At 44.1% G+C, this 25029-nt stretch overlaps 1 protein-coding gene and 1 long non-coding RNA gene across 4 annotated transcripts in view; one reads left to right on the top strand and one right to left on the bottom strand.

Annotated features, from left to right (window-relative positions):
* Positions 1-4783: 4783 nt before the first annotated feature.
* On the top strand, positions 4784-12357 carry LOC136789784 (uncharacterized). The gene is made up of 2 exons (XR_010828730.1): positions 4784-6297; positions 10848-12357. It is a non-coding gene; the product is annotated as an uncharacterized lncRNA (long non-coding RNA).
* Positions 12358-12441: 84 nt separating this feature from the next.
* Positions 12442-25029, bottom strand: part of NIPAL2 (NIPA like domain containing 2) — a 54410-nt gene continuing 41822 nt past the window's right edge. For 2 of the 3 annotated variants that reach the window (XM_013179947.3, XM_066990616.1), the window contains 4 exons: positions 23423-23511; positions 21631-21694; positions 20227-20321; positions 14135-19910 (listed from right to left, as the gene is read on the bottom strand). In XM_013179947.3, the coding sequence (XP_013035401.3) occupies positions 19816-19910; positions 20227-20321; positions 21631-21694; positions 23423-23511 (343 nt within the window). In that variant the 3' untranslated portion in view covers positions 14135-19815. Of the gene's footprint in view, positions 14109-14134; positions 19911-20226; positions 20322-21630; positions 21695-23422; positions 23512-25029 lie in introns of those variants that run through there. The other variant, XM_066990617.1, reaches the window with a different exon arrangement.

Genomic DNA, 25029 nt, shown 5'->3' on the forward strand with positions numbered 1-25029 from the left:
TTTATATTTTTAAGATGCATGTGGAAGTGGTTTCGACACAGGCCAATAGGGATTAAAGGGTTAACTATAGATCATTTATTTTCCTGTAAGACATTTTGTCTTACAGGAATCAATTGCATCCAGGTTCTCTGGATATTTTTACAATGCAATAATTCTTGTAAATGTATTGGCAAATATATCAAGGGGGTTCTAACTGATATCACAAAGAATACATCAAATTAGCTAAGAACTGCAACCAGATTTTTTTCAAAGAGAAGCAGATGAAAATAACCATTAGTGCATTAATAAAATAGTACTCCGGTGAAAGTCTTAAAAGTAAATTAAATGTAGTTTCTGTTAGTCCTTTAAAGACTTTCTCTGAGCTTCTATACTTTGAGGCGTTAATGATCTGTAAGCATTAGAGAAAACTAAAAAAACTAGCGATAGTTTCTATTAGTCCCTTCAAGAATTTACTTTTATGCCTGTGGGAAGCACACAGTGACACGACTTCTAAACAGCAACTCCAAATCTATACGTTTCTGTAGCTCCTGAAGTGCCACCACATTTCATCCCTGGGACGGAGGAGGTTTCAATGTCCAAGCTGGACATCAGAGTTGCCCGACGGTGCATGCAGGTAGCTGGCCCCAGCTGAGATGGGCACTTGAGCGTAATCAAAGAATTTGCAGGTGGAGCAAAGCAGCTCTCTGTTGAAAGCTGTGGAAACCCAACCCTGCTGTGCTGATGGCGAAGCTCCTGAGTCCTTGGATTTTGGAGAAGGAAGGGTGAGGAAGAGATACCAATTCAGGCATTCTGGATTTATTTGCCAAGAAAGAAAAAAACTTTTTTTCTTTTCTTTTTCTTTAGGTCAGCAGACACGCAGAAGGCTAGTTTAACTCCTTTTTAAGTTGTCCAACAAAACCAGAAATAGCCAGAAAAAAGGAAGCTTGCCCTGCCTGCAGGCTAGTTTCTCACATCATATGCATTCAAGCCCTTCTTGCTGTGCAGCTCGCTGGTGCGAGGCAGGAACTCACTATTGTCGCAAGTTGTTACTGTGCAAACACTTGCACATGGGTAACCACACGTGCTGCACACGGTAAGAGGCTTTCTAATGAAAGTACATTTAAATCACTTCTTCCCTTGGAGTAGGCAATGCAAATAATTCTTCTCTTTGATTGCCTGAGGAGTAGAAGAGGCTTGACACAGCTTTAAAATTAAAACCTCCAAAGCCAGAGATGGTTTTAATCTCTCTTGGTAAAAGCGCTGTGGTTTGAAACTTGAGTTTTCTCTTTATTTAGAAAGGTAGTTTGGATAGCATGCTATGTTTTAACTTGTAAAAATGCCTCAAGTTCAGTTGCTATGAAGGAAGGCATCCTTGCAGCCTGTGGGTGTGCTGTTGAAATAATGGTGCAGATGTAGTAAAATAGATCACAACAGAAAAAAAAAAAGTATTTCCAAGAAAGGCCAGTACAAATAGTGTGCTATCTGATAGCACAGAGCATAAAAAACATTAAAATGCTGCAGTGATATCTTTTTTGGGGAAGGTGTTCTTCATTTACATTTTTAAACATGGCACAAAGATGCACCAGGTCCTGTATCCTCGCCTGCCTGTGGTGCCTCAGGGCAGTGCCCTGCCAGGGTTTGAAAGGTGGATTCAGTTCCCACCTGGAATTTTTTCCAAGACCTGAGCAATGAGGAGACTTACACACATGTATAAGTCAGATCATTATGACATGATTGTTTGACTAATCTTGGAGCCTTTTGTAGAACCAGTAGCAGCCATCCACTTGCTGTCTGTTTTAATTTTTTTCTACTTATTTACTCATGATGCTAGAGCACTTGAATTGTTGAAATTGATAGATGTTTTTCTGTTTTAATATGGCATTTCAAACCAGCAGTGTGCAGCTCGCCACAACCCCAAAGCAGACCTCAGCTCATGGGAAGTTTGGGTCTGCTTCCCCTGCTCTGGTTGTCCTCAGGTACTTCCTCTAGGTTCTCTGTTGAGTTTCCTCCAGCCATGCAGGCAATGCCCTCACCATTTGGTTTGGTGTGGGATGGATTACTTTTTGACAACTTTCCTGTTCCAGTGTAGTGGAGACCACAGCGGAGGGAAAGGCCATGTTTATGCTGTAAATTCCATTTTGGTTCTACTCCGAGTAAATCTTGGCCTTCATTTTGAAATACTGTGTACTTTTTAGTCAGACTTCCTTTTGTAAAAGGCCATCAAAAGCTGAAAGATTACTGTCCCACAGTACGAGGAGGGATGCTGTTAGTCTGGCCAAGTAGCTATCAAAAATATGCAGGAAATACACCATAAATTCATTTTTCTCCAAATGTTTTCTACAGGCAAGATCCCAGGCTATTAGGTTAACTCCAGGGACTACAAAGACAATAACTTGAACTAGAAGTCCCAGGACAGTAGCCAGGTTTCATGTGGTCTTCGGGGACAGGAACAAAAAACCCCACCAAAAAGAATAACTTCCCTTTTGCAATTTGAAATGCTGAGCTCCACTGTCAGCTGGATTTCAGAATTTATTAAGAAGCAAGAGAGGTGACCTCCTCTATCTGCAAGGTCATTAAATTAATGACCATTAAAAACTGATTCTCATCCAGATCCATTTGTAAAATTAATTTACATATTTTCAAGAATGTAAATTAGTCTGTGGGGACCTAGGCTTGGAGAAAACATTCAAGTTGCTGTATCTGTTTCCATCTTTTCAGTCCTCAAAATGTTAAGACCAGTGAGTACTGAAATGCATTAAAAACTTCAGCCAATCTTCTGACTGAAGTTCAACTCTCTTTCTCAAACGGGAGCTCAACATGGCTTCCGACCTCAAGGACAGGATATATTTTTATCCCACATCATAAAATGATAGAAAACCCTTAAAAGAATCCCCTTTGAACTTTGATTGTCATCATTAAAAATTCATTCCTTTAGGGTATCACGTATCTTCTCTGATAGACTGCAGTAGTCACCCTTTAACTAATTGGATGTTTTTCTGTACGTGCCTTCGTTTTTTTGTCAGGGTGAAATTGTTTCAAGAAGAAAATATGAGGGCGGGAAATGAAAGGCAGACATTTTCCCTGACCCTTTAGACCCTTTAGGTATTTTTTTCCCCAAAATGTGAAGCAATATATCTTAGAGAAAACTCAATAGGATTGTGGTTTCACAATAAATTCAAATACTTTATTAATTTAAATTTAAAATGCAAATATTTTGAATAAAATTTTCTGTTTCCATTAAATCTAGCTGGTTACCACTTCTAAGACCTCGAATATCCTTGGATAAACTTGCTGGGCGCTTCTCTTCTCTAAGTCTCTTTCGGGCACCAGCATGTGCTCTGAACTGACTGCTTCCCTCTGAAGAATAAAACCATCAATCTCTATTTCCTGCCACTTCAAATTCAAGCCGGATGCTGAAGGACAAAAAATAGCGATTGGCAGAGCTGGGAGAGGGAGCCAGGACTGAGGAGTGCCGGCTCATCCAGCAGAAAAAACTCATGTGAAACAATTCCTGGTCCAAGGAAACCAAACCAAAACTCTCACTATAACATCAATCACTGATAGAAACAAAAGCTGTCGTGCTTCTGAGCATACTCCAGCTTAATGAAGGGACAAGCAACTCGAGAAAAAAATGAGGAACCCCCAACTGTGACAGCACATATGAGCAACATCTCTTCATGAGGGAAATAAAGTACTGAATTAAAATTTATGGCTTCCCAGTAGCATTACATACCCTGGGAACAGTGAATATTTTGTTCCTTCCCCAAATGACAAGTGTTAAGATCATAAAATCAAACTCAACTGGAGTAGCAAATTGATTCTAGACTATCTGGTTCTTCCAGGCTGTGTCACGCAGAGCAGAGTCAGTGGTTGGTTGCCTAGGGTTGCAAAATATTAGGAATAACACAGTATTTAGTGACTGTTCATTGCAAGCATGCCTCTGAGAGGGGAGGTGTGTTCATGTGTTACTGTGCTTAGCGCAGCAGAAACCCTAGAATGGAGTCAGTCCTGAATGTTGCGTTTCTAGCCAACTTTCCAACAGCAATGAACTAATAGCATTTCCAAAGGTTAAGATTTCTGTAACTTTGCCAAAGGGTAGGGTCATGCCCTGCTTTTCTGCTAATACAATTTTCTTCCCTCATTTTTTTTTTCTCATGACCTTTTCCCCACTATTTGCCACCATCCATTTTGGCCCTTTCCTGTATTGCTACAGACCTTTAATGTATTGTGGAAATTATCAGCTTTGTATTTGTGTTTTGCTCAGTCTGCAAGTAACTGCTGTAACAAATGTGCCTAAGCCTCAGCTGCTAACCATGCAACAAACAAGGTTGCCTCTTAACTTCAGATGTGTGCAAGGTTATTCATGTCTCGTGTGTCTTGAAGGCTTAAGTCTGGCTTTCATGGAATATTAGCTTGTCAATAGTAAGCACATAAGCAAGTGGAAACACTGCCCTGGCGTTCACCCTTACAATTTGGTGACGCATCCCCCTGCCCCACCTTTTATTTTATGAGACAACGCTATGTTCTTCCTAGAAGAGAGTGTTCCTAGAAACCTTGACTCTTGATAAGGAGATCATCAACACTTTCACTAAACTACAATTACTAGATACAGGCGTTCCTGCCCTTTGCACTGGCCACCTGCTTGTGGTCAAAGACATGATAATGACCTGGCTGCATTACTGATGATAGCCGATGTTGCCTGTCTTTTGTAAATTTGGTAGTTCACTGCTGGAAGATATCCAGTACATGGTTCTCAGCCCCAGAAACTCTTCTCACTGCATCTGAAACTTTCTCAACGTTTTTTTTTTCTTCACAAATGTGGTCTTTTAATCTTCCCCTTGGAGTTGCATGCTATTCGTGGTGCAGCCGATGAGCCACAGTAATGTCTCAGAGGCCCTGCGAGAGATCAGGGTTTCTGTGCCATCTCCCGGCTCAACAAAGCCACTTAGTGGCACATAGTGCAGTGTGGAGAAATCAGCTATTTAATAAAATGAGATACTACACTTGATCTGAGCCAAAAGAGAGTAAGAGACACAAATAAGAGATGATCCCTGTACAAAGATGCCACTCTTCTGTGTAAATCCCTCTGAAGAGCAATAGTGGCCAGCATTTATTGGGTCCTTGTGTTGTTTATTGGAACCTATTATTCCCTACTTCCCAGAAATAAGCCTTCAAAATTATAATTCCACTGTGACTATGTTGTTTGACTCGAAGTCCAACTTGCTTCCATTTTCCTTGGGAGCACAGTGCATGTTGTGCAGCCCGACAGAACCTGCAGATGGCACCTGCAGGAGAACTTGCTCAGGGAGCAGGAGCTGGCCCACACGCTTCAGCCAAGTCCCCATCCACCCCAAACGGATGGACAAACGTGCTGTGGGGAGACTTACAGCACTACTATACCATTTTGAACTCGGCAGGAGCTCTCCCGGCGCATGGGATTTGTCCTTTCCAGCCCTTTGGCTTCCTCGGGCCATTTCTGGAGACAGCAGTTCTGCACGTGGCTGTTTGCTGCACATAAATGCTCCAGGTGCAGGTTTAATGAGTTCGCGAGGCAAAAACACCCTACTGCACATGCTCATTAGGCGATTTCCAAATCCTTGTAACTGTCAAGTCAACAACAAAAATGTCCTCCGGGACCCAGCCCCGTGCTGCACTCCACGAATGTATTTCCATGGCAAGTGTCACTGCCTGAGACTGCCTTTTGCTTTGAAGTCTTGCTTGAAGCATGGGGGAAGGCAGGGAGAAGGTCTTAGTATATTTTTATAATGAGGAAAGGATTTTTTTTTTTCACTTCCCGCTCACTCAGTAATGGCTGAACTTTGCTTCCTTTCTTCTTGTTAAGGAAAGGTGCCAAAATAAACAAAGCCACAGAGTTGCAAGCAGCCGCAACGCCTGGAGATCTGGAATCAAGAGGTGGCAGTTTCATAAAGTTTGGGACTGAAAGCAAGGTTGTGATCAAAGCCACTTTACCACGTCGACCTCTGTTCTCACCCTGGTTTTTCATGGAAGGCATTGCCTAAATAACTGACAAGAAGCCAACATGAGGAGAAGCAACAGAAGGAGAAAGACGTGTTGGGAGAAAAGATGCATTTCAGATATCGGGGGCTGCCTGCGAGGCGTGAGGTGAGCTCCAGGAGCCCTTGTGCTGCACAGCAGAAACTTGGAGGCCTCAGAGGCGTGGAATGCTCCAGGGAAGACAAGGCGATGAAGTGCAGGAGAGGAGAAGGAGCTGGGAGCGCTGCCGCGTGGTCATCCACAGGGGTGGAAGGATGAGGGAAGAGCAAGGCAAGAGCAAACCGAGAGGCTGATGGCGGTGGGGTGAGCTCACGGGGCACCTTGTGTGGGGAGGGGCTTTGAGATAGCTGGGCGGAGGGTACCCCTGAGGGCTCGGGAGTGTGTCTCTCAAGGACGTGAGGCTGCACAGGGGTGAGATGAAGCAGGTCCCTGCCCACCTCTCCCCGGACCGTCCTGGCTCGCTAGCGGCCCTGCGTGCGCGGCCCACCTACTGCTCCCCAGCACTTCAGCTGCGCGCCCTTGGCGCCTCACTGGGGCCAAATGTTTTTCAACTGCTTTTCAAACTCAGACTTGGGACCTGTATTTTAGCTCTAAGATAAACATTTTGAAAGCTGTCTTCTTTCTCACAATGAAGGCATGAGGTGTTTTTAATTATCTTAGGGAAGCTTTCCTTGGCCAGGCCGATTTGTTCACTGTTTCTCTTGTATAGTTGGTCTGTTTGTCTTGTAGAGCTGGCCTATAAACCAGCTATTAGGAGTTTATTGTATAACATTATCAAGAAAATCTGTGAAAAAACATGAAATCACTTGTTACAACCCTTTTTTTCCTTTGCAAATAATTTCATGGGAGCCAAATGAACTCCACAGCTGACCACCCAAACCCGCTGGAGAATGCTTACTCCAAATACAAATTAAAGCATGTTTTAGTACAAAAATATTTTAAGTGATCATTTGGGCAGGGAAAAGAAAGTTCTTACTACAGGGAGATGGATGAATTCTCTTTTTTTTTTTTTTTTTCAGAATTATATATTTTTGAGTCATCGATGCATGATCTGAGCAGAGACAAGCAAGACCTGCTCTTTACTAGATTTATGTCTGTTTTGTGCATGCACATACACACACTTATATAGAGAAAGTGATGGGGAGAGAGAACAGCAGTGATTATTACACCTACTGGTTTTATTATTGGTTTTGCTGTTCAGACTCCTAAACTGTGTGGGTGTTGATGGTTGACTTTTGAAGAGACTTAATGAAGGTTACCGTTGGAAATTTTGACATTCATGATGATAAATGCTTTATTCGCCTAGAGGATTTCAGTTATCTTAAACACATAGCTGACTATAACAAAAATTGCATTTTCCCCTTTTATTCTTTGGCATACTTTTGTGTTATCCCTTTTCAGAGCTACTGCCAGTATTTTTCAGATGACTGTAATTTTATTGCTTTCTTACTGACAAGGGGAAAAGAGTTATCTTTCTTAAGTGCTCCTCAAAAGGAACAGAAGAGCAAGACCATTGTAGGTGCCGAAAGGAGACTTCTCAATATTTACATTTTTTTACTAGTCAGGAAAAGGAAATTTGTTAGGGTTGGAAGAATACTAATACTAGTCAGACTATCCTTTTATGTCTCTTCCGTGAGGCACCTCTCACTCACTCACTAAGAAAATGTTCCCAGACTCTAAAAAGGCCACTGAAAAAAAAAAAAAAAAGAGAGAGAGAGAGAGAAAAGAAGAAAAGAAACCAACCAACCAACCAAAAACATTAGAAAGCCTGGCACTTTTCAGGGGTCCAGATCTTTCATGCCCACCTACCTTTCTTTCTTGGGATGCTCTTACACTGCTGATTGCTAATGCAACTTTTCAGAGAAACTAGACTCCCTCCCACTTCTTGCACACCCTGATCAACAATGAACTGAAGTCAGCCTGAGCTGACAAAGCATTGAATGTATCAGCTCTGATTCTGCACTCTATTTCATACCTGCAGTCCAGAAGGCCAACCGCATCCTGGGCTGCACCAAAAGCAGCGTGGCCAGCAGGGCGAGGGAGGTGATTGTCCCTCTCTGCTCTTCTCTCGTGAGATCCCACCTGGAGCCTGCGTTCAGCTCTGGGGCCCCCAGCACAAAGACATGGGCCTGTTAGAGTGGGTCCAGAGGAGGCCATGAAGAGACTCAGAGGGCTGGAGCACCTCTCGTATGAACACAGGCTAAGGGAGTTGGGGTTGTTCAGCCTGGAGAAGAGAAGGCTCTGAGGAGACCTTACAATGGCCTTCCAGTGCCTAAAGGGGGCCTACAGGAAAGGTGGGGAGGGACTCTTTGTCAGGGAGTGTTGGGATAGGACAAGGGGGAATGGCTTTAAACTAAAAGAGGGTAGGTTTAGATTAGATATTAGGAAGAAATTCTTCGCTCAGAGGGTGGTGAAGCAGTGGCACAGGTTGCCCAGAAGCTGTGGATGCCCCATCCCTGGAGGTGTTCAAGGCCAGGTTGGATGGGGCTTTGGGCAACCTGGTCTGGTGGGAGGTGTCCCTGCCCATGGCAGGGGGATTGGAACTGGATTGTCTTTAAGGTCCCTTCCAACCCAAACCATTCTGTGATTCTGTGATTCATGGGAACACCCAGAAGATCTTCCATCTCAGGCCTTCCACTAATGCTTGCAGAAGAACAGCATGGGTTATATTTGCATTGGGATTTAAATATTCCCTTCACTCTGACAACAATTAGAGCACTATTTTCTGTTTAGCTGTAAATTAGAGCTGTGAATAACAATGGAGAGGTCTAACCACCCCCCTGTTCTCTGAGCAATCCCTCATGAACTCGGCAGCTTTTGGGAACAATGCAGTTCTGCTCTGAGATTTTATTTTGCACAAGTGTCCTTGGGATAGTATTTCTCAACCTGTGCTCTGGGGACCATTCGTGGTCTGAAAGGCTTCAGAAAATGGCTTGTGAGATCACTCTAAAACAAAGCAACTCTCCCCACTATCTCACCCACCCCTAAAATGCCCAAACCCACACACACATGTTGTCACAACATTCAAAGGGTGGCCTAATTTTTAGTTGATTATTCATGAGGACCACTGCATTAAGACTGCTGAGGCAGCCTGCAGCTTAGTCCTTCAAAAAGTCTGGGGATCTTTGGATTAAAAGGCATGGAGAAAAACTACTTTGAAGAAGCATGTCTACTCTTTTATTTGCTTGGGAAGACTCAAAATATCTGCCTCATACATTGTCTGGGCTCTTTAGAATATATCAGGCTTCCATCTTCCACCAGGTACTTAATTCTCATGAATGAAGCATACTAGATGTGACAGTGCTGTAGTGAAAAACAGCAGTTTTATATGATTTTGCTCCACTCCTGGACACCATCTCCGATGCTGCTGGAGTCTTTACTACCGCTGTTGCAGTAGGCTGGGTTGGCTCTTCCAGTATAAACATTGCTCCTGGAATACCTCAGCTACTGTACAGCCTGGGCTCAAGGGCAAGTCTTTTCCCTTCCCCACAGCTCTGCTATACGGAGAGGAAATGCTTTCTGGTATGCGCAGAGGTTCACATTGCAGCTTTACAGCTGCAAGAAGCCAAGGCCGAGTGTAGCAGCTACATCGGATTATGGAGCATAAGACTTCCACAGCAGAGTCACCAGTTTGGCTGGAAGCTGTAATTCCAGACACATTTGTACGGTAGATCTAAACCTATTTAATCCTGGATCCAGGCTGCCTTTTATCTCAGTGAATTGTTTGTGCTGTGGTCACACCCGTGAGCCCTACCCAGCCACTGCCAAGCACCCAACGCACAGGCCGTGAGCGGAGGGACCCGAAAGGATGCAGGGGAGCCTCTACACAGGAGGTGCACAACACAAATGTGTGCTGAGGGGTCAAACTGGTGTCCTGGCTGCTCACCACTCTGGTGCTTTTGCTTTCGCTGGGATCACAGGAATGGCCCAAAGCCCTGCTGTGAAAGGCAAACAGAGGGACTGCAGAGCCAACAGGAGTGGTCGCTCCAGAGAGGAGATGAGGTTCCTACCAGCCTTGTACCTGCCAACATGTGCTGAAGCAGAGTTACAAGCTTTCTGCAGAGCAGAAACTCTTCCTATCACATTTCAGCACATTCTTGTAGGTTTCTGTTTAGATCATCTCAAACAAAGCTTTACTGCAGCGTGTTGCACGAGTCACCCGACTTCATCCAGCCCCAACTGCAGCCTGGCCCTGCTTGTGGCTTGCTGTGCTTAAAGCCACCACTTAGCTTTATTAATTAACATAGGCTCGAGTTCTTGCCAGCCAGACTTAATACATACTTTAGCTATGATTTTGTTTTAGCCAATGGTTAATGATGACACATTTTAAAGCTGTGATTTTTTTTTTTTACATTAGAATGATTACTTATGCATAGCAAATAAGCATTTTTTTTTTCTACTCCTGGTGATATTAACTGCATGTTGCACAACTTCTGGCAAGGTGTGCTCTGAGCACAAAGTGGCACGACACGTTGCACGCCCATGAGCACGTTATAGGGCCGGTATCTCCGAGTTATTAACCTGGCCAAATGCTACATAAGTAGCATTAAGACTAATCCAGAAATGCTTTTTTCCTCCGAATGATCCTATTTCAAGAAGGCAAATGTCCTGATCTTAGGCACAGCTGGCTTTGTTCTCTGTTGTAAGATCATGTTTTGAGCTGATCATAAAACTCTGCCAAATTTTTACCTTCTGACCTGAAATTTTTCAAATGAGGTGAAAGCAGCTGCTGGTAGTTATTTATAATCAGTCAGTTTAACAGTACAGTTTAACTTCTTTAGAGAAAAAATGTAGTGAAAACTGCATATTTTTAACAAAACAACAGCACTGCATCTCTGTTCTTTTTAATGTAGGAGGAAAGACGCATTTTCATTTCCATGCAAGAGCGAGGCACCTTCATTTTGGAGCAGGAGGATGCCGTGAAGTCCTCACCCTGTCGGGGACTCCTCAGTCCGAGGTGGAGAAGCCACAAGCCTTTCCAGGGACATGTTAGCGTTTGGCCACCTCGGTCTCCAGAGGAGTTACCCACCAGGTTTGGGGTCGCTTCTCTTCACATGTCTCTGACACTTACTGCCACCACAACCGAGAAGATTTGGCCTGTTGTCAGTGACCCTGTCCCAGCAAGGGGAACCCAGGCAGGCCCAAGAAAACTCTCGGCTGCTACATGAAGTGCCACCACAGCACCCTCTGGATGCAGCAGCAGGGGCACAGCCCAGCAGGAGTCCTTGCCCTTTATGAAGACATGGCTAGCAGTCTCCAGCTCAGATTGGGATAGCATTTCAACTCAGACTTCTACATTTCATATCACAGTTTTGACCACTAAGAGGTTCTCTGGAGCAGAGCGTACCCTGACTTCGCTTAGGACATGTTTTTAAGCACCGTGTCCTCTGAAGCCTTGCCCATCGCTGAGGCCCAGGGCTGAAGGGCACCTTCCCAATGCAGCTGGTGGATGGGGCGACATGAAAGGTCCCTAACCTGCTCCAAGCAGCAGTGGTTATGCCAATGTGAGGATGCTCAGAGCCTGCTGTGTAATATTTGGCTGCAGTCTGGCCAGCGTGATGGCAAGCAGCTGGGGGAAATGCCATTTTTTACTCAGCACAGCCCTTGCAGGATTACAGCTTGCCTGTGCTGCAAGTGTCTAGGTAAAGCATCTGTTAAGTCTGGGATACTTCTGGGATTCCTGTGAGGACTCATTTCACACGAGAGGGCTTCATGTAAGGCTCAGCTGAGCTCAGTGTCTGCAGCATCAGGCCCTGAATAGGGGATGGGGGGCCGATGGTCCTTGGCCAGGTGCCCCGAGACTTCTCTCTCCACTTTTCCTTCTGTTCCAAAGGTGCTCTTTTTGGGCTCCCAAATAAAGACTTTGCTGACCACAGCTGAAGAACAGGGGAACATGATAAATAGGAAAGTAAGAGCCTATTTATCTCTGGCGCAGCCTGCCCTTTTCTAGTCTGGATGGAAAAGAAGACTAAAGTCCACGGAGCCCTTCAGCGAACAACAACCGGCATGACAACAAACGCAGCAAAAGGGAATGCCAAGGTTGTCATCCCCCATCAGCGGTTTGGATGGATTTCACCCTGGGAGAAGCTTTCAGGAGGCTCGAGGCGGAATCTTGCGCAGGAAACAGGTGGTTTGCTTTACCGAGAGGCATGCGTAATGGTCAGGGAGCTGCGCCGCGCCGCGCCAAGCTACAGCAGATGGGCTGCAGCTCGCTCCGCTCTGCTGAAGGATATTTTTCATGTTATGTGTGGAAAAGAGCAGTAACCCTTGTTTGTTATATGAGGCCTTGTAGGACTTTGTTTGGAAAAAAGCCATTTTGAAGATAAAAAAAAGCCATTAAAAATGTGAGTCACTATAATCACATTCAAAGTGCTCCAGCATGGCCTTTTATTTGCAAAGACTTCACTATAAAATCAGCTTTTTTTTTTTTTCCATTTTTTTTAAATGAAGAATTCCACCTCAGATTACGTTGGGTTAATTGAGGTGACTTTGCTGATTTGTTCCTTTAAAATTACTAAAAAACCCAAACAAACAAACAAATAAACAAAAGACAACCAAAAATCAAATACCTCAAAGCACTGAACTCAAACCATTCACAGTGCAAGGGTATCAGCAAAATAGCTGTGCCTGCTCTGCGGTGTAACACTGGACTAAGGGTGATAAATGCATCCCAAAATTCTCTCCAACATGAATGCATTTCTTCTCCATACCAAAACCTGGATCCCCAAAAGGGCTGGAGGGGTTCCCTTCCCTGTGCTGGCATCCAGAAGCAGGAGGCACTCAGAGTGGGGACAAACGCAGCCTGAGTGATTGCTGGTCCCCCAAATCAGCCAAAGAAGCCGGGGCTGGCACCCGCCTGCTGCTGCCCTTTGCGGTTTGTATGCCCCATTTGGGGTTATCAGGTGCTTGCATCCTCTCAGAGAGGAGATGCCTGAGCTGATCCTTTCAAAATGCAACCTTGCTGCAAGGCTGTGAGCAGCAAGGGGCAGAGGGGGCAGAAACCCTTCTGTCATACATCACAAATATAAACACTCTCTCTGGTGAGCTGTCACCATCCTTGAGGCAAGAGCAATTTATCTGGGCAGGGTGTCCCCATGTCCAGAGCCTATTTACTTACTGCACCCTAACCCCATGGCAGGGGTTGGATGAGCTGATATTCAAGGGTCCCTTCCAACCCAAACCATTTCATTTTTTCTACTTCCCTGTGCCACCACAGCTGTGTCCATCCGTGGGCCACTTGGCTTCAGGGTTTCCAGCTGTTCTGAGCCTCCCGGGGACCTCTTTGGACCATCACTGATCTCAGGAATGAGTCAGAAGTCAAATCGCTGAAAACTATCTAGGCTGCTGTATCTCTGGGCATGTAAAACAGCCACTGTTAAATCACAGTGAAAAAATAAAATGTTCAGGCACCTCCCAGGAGAGGTGGCAGCTGGGCTGGGCTCAGCTTTGGGAAGAGGGGAAGCCAGGCACCCTGACCACTGCATTTTGGCTCTGGCCCAGCTCTGCGCTACTTCCTCAGCGGTGTTAAGATCAGATTTTTACTCTGTATTTGGCACTCATAAAGCCAATTTTAGACACTGGAAAAATGGAGATAGAGCAGAAAACAACCACAGAAAGCAGTTTGAGGGCTGACCAAAATGTCTGATGGTGAGAGACTTAAAAGGTCTGTCTGTTTGGCTCAGCAAAAAGCCCAAGTCATCTTACTGTATTTTACTAGAGGGACTTACCGAGTGCTTTAAATCACTGGTGAAAGACAAATAGCTGCGAGTGAGATCCAGACACTTTAAAATAGACATAAGGCACAGTTCAAAAGCAAACAGTGACTCATTGCTAGTACACATTGCTAATGGCATTGGTGGATCCTCTCCTTTGACTTGCAGGAGAGGTCAGCGTGCCTTCTTCTGTAGGTGGGCCAGGGGGCTTACACAGAAGTGCTTGGAGGAGGCTGCCTGGCCGGAGCTGTGCAGGAGTCCAGGAGAGATGACACCAACCTGCCTTCTTGTATCAGCAGTCTGCCCTTATTCACACGGCATTGAATCCTGCCGTACATCCATGCTCCCAGGACCCAGCCAGTGTTTTCAGGACATGGCTGTTAGTTAACTGTTAAATATTGTCTGGAAAAAATAAACACATGGGTAACTGTGATGCTTAGTAATATTAAATCATATTCCTCATCTCCTTTCCCTCGTAAAACACAGAGCAGCTGTTCTTGGAAAATAAAGTAGAAGCTCCAATACTTTGTTGTTGTACTCTATTGCTATATGATGCATTACCAGCAGTAACCTTCAGTGACAGGTAAGAACCGCCTAACGAACAGCCTCTGGGCCATGCAAGCTTTCTCTCTAGTTCTGGGCTGAGTGTACCAGAGCATGTTCAACAGCATAAAGCTCTGGGCCTGGTGCACATGCTATTGAAGCCCAAGAAAAACATTCTTTTTTTTTTTTTTTTTTTTTTTTTTTTCAAATGGAGAGAAAAGTCCTGATCTTGTGTTAGTGCTGTTCTGGATGTATGCCCACTAGCTATCAAACAGAAGACAAATGACAGTGCTGTTCTTTCAACCCATTTAATTATTCTGGCAAAAGACCTGGCAGCAGACTCCAAAGATTTCATCTAGTCAAGGCAATGCCTATTCCAAGAGTGGAAATCTCCAACTGGAGATCTGGCAAGTCCATGTTTGTGCTGGAGGCTTAAATCAATCATTTCCATTTTCCCCAATGTGACCTAGCAAAATACAGAAATTGGCTCCTTCATCAATGGCCACAGGCCACTTTTCATGTTTAAGGTATTAGTGCTGCAGGCTGCAGTGATACATTAACTTCACGTTAAACAGTCCATGTTTAAGCCACCTGCCTGGTCATTCTTTCACAGTAGCTCTACTCTGAAAACTGTCAACAATCGCCTTGTTGACACTGTCAACAAGGAGCCCAGGAGGCCACAGTAGCTTGCCAGTCTCCTGATCTCGTTCCTCTGTGTCCATGCAAAACTCTCCTGCCACCACAATACATTTCCGATTCTGCTGCAGGACACTGTCTCCCCTCATCGTTACCTTGTGAAATGACACAAATTCCCCTGGCACCAATGGCCAAGTCCATCAGCAATCAAAATGCTACTGCAGATCTTTATTATTAAGTGCACTTTCTCCCTCAAAGGCTTGGACTGACTTTAGGGTCCTAACTGCAAAACTAGGATGTAGATCAAATAAGAAACCTACTGAACAGCCATGTAAGTCTTTATATAGGGTCTTGTCTGTTGAGCCTGGAAGTTCCTGAGGTGACAGTTCTGCTCCTGCAGATACCCAGAACTGACCTTGCTTATTTTGGTGGGAATCATGAAGTAAAGGGAATGTAATCCAAGTCTGTAGGTTTGCACAACATCCTTGTAGGTCTAAACACTTCTTACGTCAAGGGAAACGTCCTGTCAAGACTCTATCTTCTTACAGAGTAAGCCTGTGGTATGTATCCACCACACAGTCTGATTTCCACACAGAGAGGACCTGGCAAGAGCTCTGCATGGGAGACAGGGCCTGCCAAAGAGGCATCAATAGGATGCTCAAAGGGCCCAGGCCCTGTAGACTAGCTCAGCATGTTTCAAAAATATGTTTATGTGCAGCCAAAGAAGCCAGATCAGCTACGTGTCCTCTGAACAGGTTCAACACATGACAAAAGGACAAAGATCCTTTCAAAACAGTCATGACTGCTTGCTATGTAGTGGTGTTATTTGCCAGCACTGCCCCTCTGTACGTTACAACTGAATGGTTATTCCAGCCAGGGAGCTTGGAAGGTGCCTCCGTGCTTCTTCCAGCTCCAAAAAGTTGAAACATCTCCCATCTGCCAAGGGAGTGGCTTATTTTCTTTTTGCTTCTCTAGGCAGAGAATGGCCATCCTTCACTTCCAAATTAAAAAAAAAAAAAAAGGTTAAAAAAATTAAAAACACAAAAATATATGGAATCACTGTTTATTCACTGATGTCCCTAATTCTGCCCCAGAACCCAGAAACATTGAAACACAGGATTTCTCAAGCTCCTGAGAATCCAGAGCTAGAGCTTTTCTCTACCTTTTTCTCCTCAAGCAACCTCAGGTTGTACAAAGTCCAACTTGGCCCTCCAATAATAATTATGGTAATTAGCCTCTATCTCCTTTGGGCCAGTTCCTAACAGAGACCAGCTGATTTCTCCAAAAGGGATAAACAAACAAAAAATTTAAACAAGAAAAAGGCCAAGCCTCAGAGGACAAGCGCAAAAGGGCAAGCTGAAAGACAGCTCTGTCTAATCATTTGCACCCCAGTGTTATCAGAGGTTTCTCTGCAAGCAACCTTTCAAGAAGTGGGTTGGGAGGGAAAAGTGCAAGGGGAGACCATTTTGAGGTCAGAAGTGAGGCCATTTGGTCCCAGTCCGTCCTTCCGGCATGGTTTATATGCAAACTGGAGAGAAAAAAATCAGTCCTTATTAACAAGTTGTGTAGTGAGATGCGTGTCCGTGCTCCTCATTGTCCTTAGACCCCTTCTCACACCACAGGCTGCCCATCTCAGCCCCACGTGGAGCCGCTCAGTGCTCACCACCCACAGCCCTGTGAGTCTGGCCCAGGGCTTTGCATCGTCACCAAATGTCCAAGTCAGCCTCCACTGAGGGCCAGCCCAGTTCACTAACTCTCAGAGAGCCAACACAGCAGGAAAAACAAATGAGACGGTTTCACTGGGGTGAGTGAGATGAAGTGGTTGGTGCACAGCAAGCCATCGGCTGAGCAGGACCTCACAGCCAGGGGGTAAGGTTTTAGCAACATTGGACCATTCAAGCAGCTCATCAGGTACCTAAAACCACACCTTCAAAGCACAGAAACTCAAGCCTCTAGGAAGGCTGACCTCCCTTCCTTGGTTTTGGGTGACCAGTGCAAAACATGAGGCCATCAGAAGCTGGGCAGTAGCGAGGGGCAGGCCCTAAGCCTGCCAGCTGAATACCAGACTCCTACCATTGGCAGATGTATGAATCCAATCCAAGATTAAACTATTTTATTTGCTAGCTGAAAACACTTGGTAAATGCATCCTGATATTTTATCGCAAAAAAATAACTGCCTAGCTGTACTCCAGAGTTCCCATTTCCAGGCCTGTGGCCAGCTAATACTTCATCTTTTACTGCAGCCTGACCAGCAGTGGAACAAGCACTAAGTGAGTCCTGCTGGTTCTGGTCTGTCAGAAATCCCAGGCTGGAGCCAGCTGGGACCACGTGAGATGCTGACTGTCCTCCGTGCCTTCTTCCTTCAGTATTTTTTCCTCAGATCCCACGGAACTCAAGAAAGTTCAGTCTGCAGGTGCAAGTTTCACAGTTTGTATCTGGCCCATGTATATGATGTCAGGAAAAACACTGCAAGAAAATAGCTCACTGGTAAAGAGAAGGCTTCCAAGGACTTTTCTCTGTTCCAGGGAAACATTTTTTTTTTAGTAAGCATTTGTCTGTGCTGCTTGTCACCTAAGTGTCACAAGTAAAATCTGAAAATGGCATTGATTAGAAACTGATTCTTGAAACAAATCATGTCCCTTTCTTTGGAGAGCAGTAATAAATTTTCATCATTGAGTTTCTCTGACCCTGTGATATGTTAATTTGTTGGAACATGCTCACATCTCAAAAATTCTGTCAAATCACAAGTTTTAATTGCACATATTTCCTGCCAGTGTTTTGCTCTATAATTATTTTTAATTACATTCAAGTTTACAGAAAACCTTTTAACCTTTTAATTTTTGTATAAACCTATAGGAAGAAAGGAAGTGTTGTTTGAGAAGAAATAGGGTAGCTTGAAATAAATAATAACTTTTGCCATAGATTTTTACATTATTTCCTGCCTTGAAGAGAAATTCCTATGCCTGATAGACCTTATGATTTCCTCCTTATAATTTCCCTCCTAAATCATGGAGACAGATTTCAGAAAGAAGCCCAAGGCCAACAATTTAAAAAAGAAACAAAACCAACTCCTTTCTCCCACCCACCCCACTTTTATTTCCCAGGTCATTGAATGAAAAACTACAGGCATCCTATTTCCATCTTTAGCACATGGTCTCACTTGAGAATTAGAAAGTGGCTTAAATTTGACTTACAAGAGGCAAGTGGCATAGAGGGCATATAGGCATGCCCTTATTCCCCAGAGAAAGCATACATAATCAGGTGTGTTTTGCATTTTAAGCTTTAGAAACTTGAACTCAAACTGTAAGAGGGTAAAGGAAGGCCACGGGCAGGCAGCTGGTACAAGCAAGGTGCAGACCCTGAGTCTTGTCCTGTGCCAGCTGGAAAAGGTCCATGCTGAAAAAGCACTTCGCAAATCCCCCAAGCCCTGGCTGCCAGGACATTGCTGCATAGGAAAAACTACAGATCCGTGTGCACTTTGTTTGAAGTTGAACTGTCCTATTGTTCCTTGACTGTACCTGTTTTAAAATGAAATAAATTAAAAAATAAAACAAAAAAAAGAAAAGAGTGAGAGAAAGAGAGAGTGAGAGAGCTCATTTCATCATATCCCACTGAAACAAAACACACACAGCCTGTGGCCCATATCCATTATGGCAGATTAATCCAGACCCAAAAAAATTATCTTGTCCAAGACTTGAAGGTTAGTACTGAACACTTATCAAGAGCACTCTGTTTCTGCAGAGCAGGTGTCTGAGTGTTGCCGTGCCGGTTGAGGTACATCAGTGTTACCAGGCAGGGGTGAATGGACCCACAACTAATGCCCAGAAGCAGCTTTCTTTCCAGAAGGCTGGGACTGAGGGATGCTGTGACCTCCCAGACTCGAACACTTCTGCTATGGTCCCCATCTCTGCCAGCTCTTCAAATGAGTGTAGAAATTACCATTTAATGAAGAAAAAAATGTGCAGTGACTCTTGTGACCCTGTTTTACAGCCTTTCCTCATGCAGGATAACCACTGGTTTAGCAAGGTGGGATTTGCCCTACTTTGCTATTTTAAGAATATTTTTCAAGATGCATCAAGAGAGGGAGCCTGGGTCCCACATTTCCTCTACAGAAATTTGCACTTCCATCATTAAAACCCCGTTTTCCTGAAAACAGTGGCTAAACCTCGGACTAGGCTATACTAACATATAGTACAGCCCAGAGCACAAAGCATGGGGGGGATGTTAAATGTCACACGAGGTTCCCCAGCTCTGCCTTGGCTGGGCGCCGCACAAATACGTGCATGTGTGCCTGTGCCCATGTTTGTGACAAATGTTCTTGTCCTTCCCTCTTCTCACACAAGTGTTTATTGCCTTTGAAGGTAAGAGAATGTCTGATGGCAGAAGATAATCATGATTTTCCCTCTGCACATAATAAAAATGTATATACGTGTTTATGCATACTGCATATATGCCTACATTTTTGACTCATGGACAGGAAGGATCAGATTTTTAAAGGTAGTAGACATACAGCAGAATACTTTGAAGTCTCTTATGAAAATACTCCTCATTTCCCATCTTTGTCTTTAAGCATCTGTGCACATCTGGGGGTTTTCAAAAGCAAATTTTAAAATCCTTTTATGCACCTATTTGCATTTCTAGGCAATTAGAACTCTAAAAATATCCCCAGTCATCACTAAGAGGCATTTATACTATGAGAATGTTCAGATTCATTAACGGTTATTTAGTTTTTCTTAAGGCTTGCTTTATCTTCAAAACACATTTGGGACAGCCAGGGGATAAATTAAGTAGGATTAAATAATGCCATGACTCATCAACATGCAGGAATTGAATTCAACGTCGACTGGAATATGTCCAATGAAAAGGTGTTGCTAATTCTTGTTCCAGTGCTGTTCCTCTCATAAAATGGAAGGTAAGGTGCTTTCTTCTTTCAGCTCTGAGTTTTCACCGAGTCATCTTCATTATTCAAAGTGCCATAGCGTGAACTATAAGAATCTGGTTGTATTTTGCCTGTCAATTTTTGTCCTAAGGAAATGGGGTGAGAGAAGGGAAAAACAACAACTCTGTGAAGAATTTTAATAAAACAAATCCCCCACCAATCCATCATTTAAACATTCCTTGCTCCAATAATCATTGTTTTCATTTGACTGGTTGTAACAATAGCTTGGAAAAACTCTGAAAAATTCTTTGAAAAATCTGTTGGGAACAGGAATAGAAATTAAGGGAACAGTATATTTTTTAAATGCAACTAGAGCACATTTCTGACTCAACTCTCCCAGGTCATTCCATTATCTGATATCTCATTTTTAAACAGAGAGACAGAAAAAAAAGCCCTACTTACCAGGAATATGTCCACAGTCAATATAAGGAACTTGTAAATGCTCCTCTTTTTTATTTCTTGCAATTACAAATACACCAAGGAAAGATAGGAGACACCTGCAAAATAACAGTGGCATCGTATTATTAGAAACAGCTCACTGCATCTGAGATGAGAATCTTTTCCCATGTTTCTTTTTCAAGGACTTCCAAACCCGAGCTGCTCAGTTTTTAAAGAAACTTTCCTTCCTGGCAGCTGTATAAATTCATCTTGGGCTCCCTGTCAGACTAGTTTTTGCCTCCTGAAGCTTTACAATCGGTTCCAAAGGCTCCGCAGACAAAATTACACTTTCAGTAATGTATACCTAATCAAATGCCTGCGAGTGTGAGACCGCAGCCTTTGAATCCCTGAGCAAATCTTCTCAGAACATCTAAACTAGCACTCTAGCATTTGCAATTTCGTCAACAACTCAGGCTTCTTGCAGACAATCAACATCTCTGTTGTTTTTCTCGTTCGACTGCATGTCTCAGGGGCAAGCTGTAAGCCAGGAGCAATGAGAAACTGCTACACTCGGATAAATCTTCTATCCGCTCTGTGCTGGACACACGATCGCTACTTCCTGCCTGCCAAATACCTGGGTTGAATTTGCTCATCTCCGTTTTCTGTCGCTTTTCCAGCAGTCAGACAGCATCGCAGGTCTGTGCACCTACCCCAGCCTGACTGCAGAGGATGGAGATGTCTGCAGCTGTCAGCCCAAGCTGTTTGACAGCTTGGTAGCAAGACAGGTCCAGCAGTTCTGGGAGGTGCTTTCAGCCATCTCACACCCACCCTCGAGTAATGTTCACCTGTCCTCTGAGTTGTTACTGTGCTGGTAGCCAGCAGATCTCCGCTCTCACAACACTTGGGGCCTTCTTCAAGCATTGTCAGCAGCTTCTTAGCATGCTCTGAACCTTTCAGCAGACATGCTGTGCCTTCCTTGGCACAGGGAGACCCTTGTAAGCAAGCAGCTCCTAGAACTGCCCACACCTAATGGCAGCAAAGGGCAGCCGGACACGCACGTGGAAGGTAACAGGGAAGGAGATTCCTTGCAGTTGTATCAGCACCTCCTAAAACATGATCTTTGGTAGAGAGCAGTGATTTCTCCTTCCTGCAGGAGGAACACATGCTGCTGGTTTTTCATTCCACCATGGGATTAGTAGTTCATAAGTGTCTCACATTTTTACATATTTGGATTCAAAGCCAGGCCTCCAAACCCCCAAAGCACAGATATTAATCTTTCCTTTAATGTTTTTTTATCCTACTATAATGGCTATTCCATAATATTTTAATAACAAGACAGGTTTCTTCTTACTGAGAAAAGAAGGGGTTCTGCGAGGCAGTGCTGTTGCAGTAGAAGCGTTAGTGCAGATTTTAGGCCGACACACTTACCCGAACAGAAACATGAACACGTTCAGCAAAGCTGCACTTTGGAATTCCTGATAAAATATGACCCCTGGAATGTGACAGAAACAAGAATTGCAGATCTTGACTGGATTCCAAGTGATATGAATTACAGCTGGGAGGGTCACGAGCAGTGTCATGCTCAAGTGGAGAAAAAAAATCCCAAATATGGTATTAATACACGTAGCTGTGGGTTCACATTATGTGCCCATATTCCATTATCTAGGCTTTCTCGAGATACTGCAAGGGACTGGAGAAGATTTAGTCTATCAGGTTGGAGCATGTGCTGTGTTAATAACTGCACAGATGCAGGTATTTTTTTGCATTGTCAGCAACAGTTTTTATGCAGGTCAAACTCAAGGTCTTATTCGCTAGCAGAGTCGTACCAGTACAGCTAACAGGTTCTTCGTGGATTTAGTTAAGCCACTCCAACAGACCATGTGGACATCTTAGCTACAATTGGGAACAGGTTTTCGATAACTAGCCGTGTCCCTGATGTTTACACCGAGTTAAAGGCTCCAGCAGCCAAGTTTGCCAAATCTCTCCGGCTGAAGGGATCACTAACTCTTCTGGTCACCCCTCTAACAGGAATTAGCACCTCTGCAGTGGAGGTGACAGAACCAGATGTGTATCTGGATCTCAGCTGCCCCAGTTGACAGCCAAGTATATTAGCTTTAAACCACTGATGAGCATAGTTTTGCTTAGAAACACCAGAGTGTGAACCAAAGCCACAGAAGCATGACCGTATCTTCAAAGGCTGCAGATCGGGATGGGGGAATCACGAGAGGAGGTATCTTCCACAAACACCCCACCAAGATTCAGCAGAGCTTGTTCTTCTAAGCCCCACACTGGTTTAACAAACCTGGTGCAAATGCATGTGTATCCAGTCTCAAAGCTATTAAGCCATTCCTGAATAGGTACTTGATCTCTTAAGGAGGCATAAGGCCAAATTCCCCATATGGCTGCAAGAATGCAACCCCCTTTTGGCGAAAGCCTCTTCTCAGTCACAAAGTGTAGGTCTCCTCTAACACAGGTGCCGAGGCAATCTGTGCACGAAGCTAACTCCCCTTCTCATTAATGGCAGCTTTGCATGAGAAACTCCTGCGCAGCAATGACAGGAAAGCCCCCAGTGCGTGTTAAAATGAGTCATAAATGTTATAACAACACGAGCATTTTGGCTCATTGCTGATACAGCATCTTAGTCGTCCTCCCTGCTCGTGTTCTTACACTCCGCACCATTTCCAAGATTTGCAGTCCCTCTTTAACAGCACCGAGTTCAGAGTTCTCACCCAGAATAAAATGTTAAATGCTTAAAAGGCCTTTGGAGTCATTTTATTTCCTTCACTTAACCTAGAATTCCACCTTCTGAAACTGAATATACACTAACTACTACGAAACACAGCTGGTTGTCATTTGAGTAGTTTGCCAGGCTGTTAAAATTACTCTACCAGTTCGGATACAGGGAGGCTGGCGTGCACATGGTAAATGCATTTGCTGGATGTCAGGATGAGGCTAAGATAAATGCAGGTAATTCTAGTAAGCCAGCAAGGCACAGCAAGCTGTACATATCAATTCTGGAAATGCTAGAATTTGATGATTTTTATTTTGCTTTGAAAGTTGTGAACTGACTCATTTTTCAGGACATAAACACCTGTCATTTAGGAAAAACTTTTGGTGAAGACAAACATGAATGGTTTGTGGTCCTGTTCAGAGACGGTGATCCTTTGAAAACTTGGTGTGTAGGAAATCATTTTGTAGAGACAGAAGGCCGGGAACCAACCTGAAACGATGGCGCTCGTGGTGAAGAACACGAAATTAATGGGCACAACTGCTGTTGCTTCGTACAGATGCATCGCTTGATTCAAGAACCTAGAAAACAAGCGTTATTGCACCTCATGGCTGCAGGATGTTCATTGCACTTTAAGTAAAGTTAGCCAGTTTCTGTTAGTTCAATAAGTGTGACCATTTCTTACCACGACAGCAAATAGCCCTTGACAGACGGGTATGTGTATTGAATTTACTTTCTGGTTTTGACTCTGCTGCAGAGTACAAACAAATAAGGCAAAGCAAGAAGGTTGGAGTGGATTCTTCTGGCCATAGACTGCCATTGGAGAGACCTTTGAAGCACTGCTGGAAAAACTGTCCGCCACAGATAAGGGAGGAATGCTCGGGTATTGCTGCCGATGGTGTGCCTCAGCTCTTGGAAGCAGTGCTGCCTGCAAGCAGCCAGGGACAAGTCACTCTAAATTAAACAGGTTGTGTAAGGGTATATTTCCAGCATGGACATGTGTACAAGTCCTCATAGGAACTGTTTCACTTAGCTGAAACCCACATTGCTGTTGCTGCTCCATCCAACTTGGCTAAAACACGTATTTGTATGTTTATCCATGCAATCACACCCCAGACACGCTCTGTCCTGCTGGGAAAGTCCAGAGAGGTGGCTGCAAGCCTTGGGTTGGAAACTCTGCCTTCCTCCTCAGAAAGGTGACACAAACCACCACCAGAAGGGTGAGGCAAGAGCGTGCAGGACCACATGAGCCTAAACTGCAGAGAAACCTGCAGGACCATAACATTGGTCATGGAGCAGCCCACACAGTCTGCATCAGTGGACCAAAAAGCCAAAGCATTAACCCACTTGTAAGGAGACCAGAGCTATCAACATGTACCCACGAGGTGATGAATCATGAGTGCGAACTCTCGGATGCACCAACAGATACTCCGTTATATGAACAGGGAATTTCAAACCGAAAGAGAAAAATCAGGGGACTGCAGAGTGTATTCAAAATCTATAAAAAGAACCACACTTAAATGTTTCACTGGTACAATATATGTGAACAGTAAAAATCCAAGCTTGGATCTGTTTTAGCCATTAAAGTAATTGCATGGTTATTTTAGCAACTGTTGAACAGTCTCCATGGTGCTTTAAAAATAAAGAAATCCTACATATCCACAGGATAGTCAGGATTTTGAAGTCATTGAAAACACCTCATTATTTTCTCCCATTTGCAACAAACTCGGTCACAGGGACTAAAATAGTGATACCAAGGCCCAGCACTGAATCCAGGAGGATGTAGCAGCCCAGGCTGCCGTAAGCTAACCTGACAGTCAAATAAAATAAGAGAAGAAACAAATAAAATGAAAAAATTAGACTGACAGCACTGTCTCCATTAGAAAACGTGTCCAACAGAGGAGAGTAGAAGAGACATTGACTTCAGGGAATGAAATGGGCACATTTTAATTTTGACCCAGCAAAAGAAAGAAAGAATTGGCAAGAAGGAGAGGTTAATTCAGCAGCTTCCTATTTACCAAATTTTAATTCCTATTTTAAATGCCCTGAGCCATTCTCCCAGTGCAAAGACAAGCTGGATGTAAATCACTCCATTATCT

The sequence above is a fragment of the Anser cygnoides genome, chromosome 2 (genome assembly GCF_040182565.1).
Source record: "Anser cygnoides isolate HZ-2024a breed goose chromosome 2, Taihu_goose_T2T_genome, whole genome shotgun sequence".
Taxonomy (NCBI): Eukaryota; Metazoa; Chordata; class Aves; order Anseriformes; family Anatidae; genus Anser; species Anser cygnoides.